This window comes from Cryptomeria japonica, chromosome 6 (genome assembly GCF_030272615.1).
Source record: "Cryptomeria japonica chromosome 6, Sugi_1.0, whole genome shotgun sequence".
Lineage (NCBI taxonomy): Eukaryota > Viridiplantae > Streptophyta > Pinopsida > Cupressales > Cupressaceae > Cryptomeria > Cryptomeria japonica.
The window spans coordinates 646,024,827-646,032,618 of NC_081410.1; the positions used below are offsets into that span (position 1 = coordinate 646,024,827).

The following is a 7,792-nucleotide window of genomic DNA, read 5'->3' on the forward strand; positions in this document are numbered from 1 at the left end:
TGAATCACTAATTCACTTTAATTGCTCCCATGCCCTTCTAAGTTATAGATCAAGAATTTTGATGTTTGTGACATCTTACAATGCATTTGTGTCTTTTATACATGTCATGATAAAAGGCTATGTTGGCAAGCATAGTGGGACCTACTTTAGGATAGAGATGAGACCTTAGAGTTTCTCAATAGTAGTCAAGCCCCTTTGGAGTTGGTGTCCAAGTTCCACACACACATGATCAAGCAAGGCAATGCAATAATTTTTAATGATACAAAAATAAATTATTTAAAATGACGAGTGATTGAATGCTTTTAACTTCTCTTTTTCCCTTTTGTTATAGCTTGGTTTTTTATCAATGTGACATCCAATGTGTTTGGGTCTTTTGTACATTTTTTTAGAAAGAGAAATTGTGTTGACAAACATAATTGGGACAAACCATAGAATGTAAAGAAGACCTTAAACTTTCTCAACAACAATCAAACTCTTTAGAAGTTGCTGTGCAAGTTTCATAAACACAATCAATCAAACAAATAATTTAAAGTTATAATTGATTGAATGCTTTTAAATGCTCTTATGCAAATGTGTTTTTGCAAGTTTTTTTAATATTCTTTGTAGATGTTTGACTCTTTATCAATGACTTAAGCCCATCAATCAGTCAAGCTAACTAATTTGACACATGTATTAATAAAGTAAAACTTAAAAATATTTTTTTATTATCTTTTCTTCCTCATGACTAATTGCTAATACACAACATTTTACCAATGATATTCACATTTATCATATGCCTATTTAATCTTAGAGAATTTCCATTAAGTGGGGCCGGCGGTTACAAAATAATATTTTGACCGCTAGCTGATTAGATGACGCGGTTATGTTTTATGGAAAGTGCTAGAAAAGTTCGAGGAAGTATATGAGATGGAGAGAAACAAATATAATATAATAAATATAATTCTGTTGCAGAGTAAAAGGATGCTTCATCTCACCAAGCTCGAGCACACATTTCTAGAATTTTTTAAGCTTATAAAGATAAAATCAGGAAGTATGCAGACAAAGTAGCAACGGGAAATTGTGGTGCTGTCAGAGGCTGAGATCTTTTTCAGATCAAGTACGTGAGATCCCCGAGTGATTTATTTTCAGAACCATTTAATGGACGCAAACAAATCAGGAGATAAGGCCAGCAGAAAAAACAATAACTCCTTGCTGGATTGCAATGGAATATTGCCAATGGAATCAATGGAAGATGATGGACTTCTATTAACAGATCTCGACTATGAGCTAGATCACGGTTGGGGTAGCTTTTCAACCGGCAATTTGTGGACTTCACACGACTTCTCTGCAGAGGCTTCGATGTCAAGTCTTGAGGCCCTCACCAGCCAAAGCGCCTCTGAACTTGCTCAATCACAGCAGGTTTTTCCGCCTTCTAACAATACCTATGTCTTCGGTTCGAATCCCCAGCGGGGAAGAGATAGTGGAGATATGGTCAAAGATGGCTATTTTTCTGAGGAAATGGAGAATTTGAACGAGGACGATGAAGGTTCGGTTAGGTCAAGTCAGTCTGCTCGTTCTGCTGAAGGTAGGACTTTGATCTCCGAGCGAAGGCGGCGTGGCAGGCTGAACGAAAGGCTCTATGCTTTACGTGCTCTGGTTCCTAAAATCACAAAGGTATTTCTTTACAAATATTAGGTTTTCACAGTTCACTGAAAATGAATTTGCGAAATTTTCGGATGAATTTAGTAGATTCAAATTTAAATTGAAGAGACACTCTGTGATCCTTTTTAAGGACAAGGTAGGCTAATGAATGCGAACATTTTAAGGTTATTCGCAGTTCATTAAAATGAATTTGAGAAATTTTCGGATGAATTTAGTAGATTCAAATTCAAATTACAGAGAGACACTCTGTGATCTTTTTTAAGGACGAGGTAGGCTAATGAATGCAAACTTTTAAAGGTTATTCGCAGTTCATTAAAATGAATTTGCGAAATTTTCGGATAAATTTAGTAGATTCAAATTCAAATTACAGAGTCACTCTGTGATCTTTTTTAAGGACGAGGTAGGCTAATGAATGGGAACTTTTTAAGGTTATTCGCAGTTCATTAAAATGAGTGCGCGAAATTTTCGGATAAATTTAGTAGATTCAAGTTCAAATTACAGAGACACTTTGTGATCTTTTGTTAGGATGAGTTAGGCTAATGAATGTGATCTTTTGTTAGGATGAGTTAGGCTAATGAATGCGAACCTTTTGAGGTTATTCATTCTGAAGATCTATCAGAAATGTCAAAAGCTATAATTCAAATTTATTCAAAATATTTACAAATTTATTTCCATGCATTTCATTTTCTTTTCTCAATTTGCGGATCTGGTTTAAGATTTGTGATTTTTGTCCTTGTTGATACAGATGGACAAGGCGTCGATAGTAGGAGACGCCATCAGCTATGTGCAGGATTTGCAGAAAGAAGTGGAGGACATTCAGGCTGACATCACACGGCTTGAATCTGACATCATGGACAAAGATTCTGTGTTTGGCGCCGGAAATTTAGTGATGACTGATGCTGATCTTCAGATTCCCTCACACGAAAAGGGCAGCATAAGTAGCTACGTGCACAAACCAGGCCGGAAAATAATTCTCGAAGTAAGCCCCCATTTTTTGGAGGTGTATTTTCAATTAAAAAAATTGCCCCCTGTTGACCAAAATTTAGCTTTAACCATTACTGAATTCTGTTCAAATTTAAGCATTTTCATTCACAATGTTTGTAATTTCAGGTGGATGTTTCAAAGGTTGAGGAGAGGACATTTCATATACGCATTTACTGCGAAAAAAGGTCGGGTGTTTTAATTGAACTGACGAGAGCCCTTGAATCTCTTCACCTCGAATTTCAGAATGTCAACCTTACATCATTTCACAGCCAGATTATCAAAACAGCCACTATTAAGGTACTGAAATTCTTGTATCTTACTTCACTTTCGCTGATCCGTTAGCAGGTTTCTTACATCTTTCATTTTGTGATTGTGCAGATGAATAAATGTGACTCGGAGATACAGAGTGAGACAGTGAAAAGAATTATTTTGGAAGCTGCAGCAAAACACGGTTTTGAAACAGCGGAAAACACAAGAAGTTCATGAGCTTAAAAATTCTCCCTCGATTTGCTTCCGATAGCTTACAAAATATATCTTAAGTCGCCTGGATATTTTAATCTCGATGTTAATCGAAACAATAATTAAAACTCACTGTGCACATAAACTAGATTGTCAATATGGAAGTCGACAGATCAACAGGTCAAATCCGTGTCAATTGTTCACGCTGTTGTAATAATATATGTCGAGCTCATTTACGCGACAACTGAGAAAGAAAATATTAAAAATTCCTACAAACGTGTACACTATTCACATGCAGATGCTGCAGTAAATTTGTTTGACCGCAATTCATGAAAGATGTAGTATTCCAATTCCTGTCGTAAACTGGCACACGTTTGCGCGTTGATTATTTTGCAAAATTTGACTGCTCGTCCTGGCTGACCTTAAAAATTTCCAAGGGCCACATCAAATCACAGCAGATAGATCGGAAAAGATTGTGGAAATTTTGTTTTAAAATAATTGATTGTGGAAATAATCAAGAAAAAGATTGGGGAAATGGGTACACGCGAGGCTAACTGAAAACATTATCAACGCGTGCCACGCTCTAAATAATAAAAACATTTTCGATGTGCCGAACGTGGTATTAAAACAAACTGACAAGTATAAATAATATTTTAAAATGGTCTCAACTTTTTCAAAAATTAAATATGCATGAACTTACTGTCCATATTTTCACTTCACCATCTGATTCGATGCAAATTTAATTTAATTTATTTATTTTTTATGGTTTTCATTAAGAGGTAAATTATATATATTAGTGCGCACGGATTTTGCCATGTTGGAGAAGCTTGTCATTTTTCAATGGTTTAAGTGATAAATTTTGTATATTTATTTCTATTGTAGAGCATGAGTTGGTCTAGCGGCAGTGGAGAATCTATACTCTTGCAAGAGAGGTCAGAAGTTCAAATCCCACAAGGGGGGTAAGGTATGTAGGCTTTGTTTGTAGTGTAGTTAGATACCTCCGACAAGGAGTACAGGTAAGATAACATCTTCTATGCTAGAATTCAGTTCCGGTTTAAGCTTTGTCTGTTCCGGTTAAAACCCTAAACCTCTTGTACCAAAATAACCCTTACAATGAATTCTTCACATACATAGTCTCTCTAATATATTTCGCATTACATTACATCCATATATCCATTACCATGTCTCTCTCCTTATTACAAAATGATCTAATCGGTCTACCCTATATACCCTATACAAATTTATGCCTTATGTCGGCTTACAAAGATACATACAATAACATATCACATGTCGGCCATTTAACAAAAATGAATGAACATTAAAACAAGTTGTCGATGCCAGATCCAAGATGTGTCGGCCTCCAATACTGATGACCTTTACGGCCTGCATTGCCGGTGCCGATGTAGAGTCTGTGAAGTGCCTGCCGGTACACCATATGAAGCCAAAACCCAAAATCATGTTGCCATCAATGACAACATAGTGAAACCTAACCAATAGAGTGTCAATTGCCAACAATCTCCCCCTTAGGCATTGATGACAACACTCATGTGAAAAATGGTCATGGTTTCAACTGTCGGTTGCATCCTACCCTACTCTCCCTGAGTTGAATATGCAAAATGCTCCATATCTCCAAAATTCCAAAACTCTGTAACTCCCCCTCATATATGCAATCCTTCATTCTTTTTCACATGTATATTACTCCCCCTTTGACATCAATGCCCCAAAAAAATATGTCAAAGAATAAGTACTGTATACTGAATACCTCCAAAAATGTCCGACCAGTTTCAAGAATTCCGGATAAGCTTTCTCCAGTAACTCCATATAAGTATCCCAGCTGGTTTTGAATGTGCCGAAGATAGATACAAGTCCACTCAATAAATATGCAAGTGGTTCTTTCTCATTAACTTCTGCCGGTGTGGGCTTTCCCAGCATATCCATGCATTCCTTCTTATGTACACAAAGTGAATCCAATCTTGGACTCACCAAACCTCTGAGACTTCCGGCTCTCCAAATGATCTTATCTCTTTCCTTTTCAAGAGCAAAAATTTGGTTCTCCAAAGTCAAAATTTGTCCATCAATAGATGTTGTCAGTGAGATTAGTCCATCAAAAGAGTTAGCAATATTAACAATTTTCTCTTGTATCTCTTCTATCTTTTTATCTACATTTGCTGTAAGTATCTCAGTATTGCAACATACCCTATATATATTAGTACATTGTTTGAAATAATTTTCAATTAGAATTAACTTCTCCTCAATCTTTTTCTTCTCTCTCTTAATGATCTGATCAAAAGTGGCTCTCTTAGCCAAAGTGAATTTTTCAAGTGTTTGCTGGTTAGAGATCTGTTGTAAGGATTGAAAGTCTTTTGATATGTGTTGAGTTATTACCTTAAGCTTGCCGGAAGGGCTTGCTTCATTTTCAATCTTACACTCTGGGACCAATCTGTGCAAAACAATTATGGATTGATTTATAATCCCTTTGTTTTTGGTTCCCTCCTTCATCAGTTTCTGAGCAACCATCATCATTAGTTCTGTGGGACTCATCTCTGTGATGGTTTTCTTTTCCACTAGAGAAGTGTCAATTGTCAATAATGATGTGCCAACAACTGGTTTCCTACCGGATTCCCCTGTTTTCTCTGATGATTTATCCTTTAATACGTCCTCACTTGCACCGGTGGCTTTGCCACTTGGTGCAGTCTGTGCAACTACCGGTTCCACTCTAGGACCAATATCCTCAACCTGTACATTAGTATCCAGAGGATAATCGTCCTCAATGTTAGTATCTTGTACAATGTTCTCAGTATTAACCAATGTCTCTATATTTGTCTGTACATTTACCAGTGGCTCAATTTCCACTATCTTAATATTCTTCAAAACTGAGGGTGGAGTACCCATGATCCCTTTACCTTACCCTTCAATCGATGTATCTACAGTTTCTGTTTTTATCTCCGGTGAAGTAAATAATCCTCTACGTTCTCCCAAAAATTTGATCCAAGCCTTATATGTTTCTTTTATTACCTCATTCATCCTTCCTAACATCGGGCTAGTTATTCTATGTTTTCTAATGAATACCTTCCTATCTGCAGCCTCAATTGTCTTTTCCATCTCATCTGGAGTTATAGCAACATATATAGCTAAAAGTTCTTGCATCTTAATGTGTTTGTCTTCTTGCTTTGCAGATAACCTTCTAGCATCTAACATGTTATATAAGTCCATTGATATTTGATTTTATATCTCTATTAATGCTTTCTTATAAATATCCAAATACAATAGAATTGCTTCCTCTACCTCTCTCTGTTCATCAACTTCTAATGTATCATAATGAAACTTAACATTTTCTAGCATCCCATCCTTAGTAATTTTGTCAACAATTTCAGCACAAGTCATAGGTGGTATAATAGTCACATTACCAGTCTCTAGTGCCAAATCAATGTCACTCTTCTTCCTCCTTCTAGCAGTACCGGATGCAGCTGTTGATGTAGCCTTAGGTGACTTATTTTGTGCCGGTAACTTTATGGTGACCTTCCTAGCCGGTTGTTTCTTTGCTTCCACTTTAGGTTCTTCCGGTTTTTTCCTCACAACCCTTTTGAAAGCTAATAGAGTGTTATCTTCAGACTCAAAATCTACAGTCACAGGTTCAATGTGAACTACCAGATTCTTCCCCTTTCTTCCTTTCTCCGGGACATCATCAATGAGTGCCTTAATGTCCTTTGAAACCTCTTGTACAAACTTACTTGCCTTTCCTTCTTGTTTTTCCCTTCTCTTTCGGTTGAACTCAGTTTCAACCTCAAGAGTCTTCTGTTGAGCAGTTCCACATGGCTTATCTGCCTCATGTATTTCTGCATCAATAAAAAATTTTGCATAGGCATCAAGGATTAATGCATCTACGTAATATCCCATTTTCTCTATCCAAATCTTTCGGGGCATGATTGCCTCCATGAGAGTCACATACTTCTTTACCATAAAACATATTGTTGGCATTATGGATGAATTGATTGTGTTACATTGATGTTTTATCATTGATGTCAACACTAGCTGTTATGTTGGTTACCGACAAACAAGTTTTGGTTACTAGTAGAAGATCTAGTGTTACCGGCAGAAGAGACTATCTATTGGACACTTCCGGCATGTTTGGATCTATGGAATGTGATTGGTTAAACATGTGGTACATGCTTCTGGAGCATGTCTTGTTTAGTTGGTATTGACTTGGTAATCGGATGTTATCATACACTCTGGTAAACCCTTATCGGCACTAGCTTAAGGCTTTACCGACAGAGCTCTCACCGAGGAATCTTGTCAGGAGGCATAATTGGTGTTGGTGTAGCTTCTAGATGGATTTTAGGATTCTGAAGATGTTCTTTGATCGTCCTTCAACCGCTTGAAGACATTGCTTTGGCATGGTGGACCGAGAATAGGTCAAGTACCTATCTAGGTTATGGACCGGTATCATGATAACGTGTACTCTACACGTTACCAGGATATTTCGGGTTGATCTATGGATTGGTTATTGTTGTTTTGGTCTTAAGCTGACATGACATATCATTGTAATATGGATTTATGTAATGATCTTATTGTAATATCTTTTAGGTGGCCGACCTAATTGGTTTAGGTCTTAGGGTTTGTATAAAATGATGTAAGATCTCATTGCAGACCGTGGCATGGAAATGGAATAAGTGTTCATGGTCTTGGAATACAAAATCATATGCGAAAG

The 7,792-nt window shown here is 36.8% G+C and overlaps 1 protein-coding gene across 1 annotated transcript; it reads left to right on the forward strand.

Annotated features, from left to right (window-relative positions):
• The first annotated feature begins 957 nt into the window (after positions 1-957).
• LOC131060686 (transcription factor bHLH35) lies at positions 958-3,360 on the forward strand. The gene is made up of 4 exons (XM_057994010.2): positions 958-1,653; positions 2,387-2,620; positions 2,752-2,922; positions 3,004-3,360. Exons 1-4 carry the CDS (start codon positions 1,138-1,140, stop codon positions 3,109-3,111), a joined length of 1,029 nt encoding a protein of 342 aa, XP_057849993.2. The 5' UTR covers positions 958-1,137; the 3' UTR covers positions 3,112-3,360.
• The last annotated feature ends 4,432 nt before the right edge of the window (positions 3,361-7,792 follow it).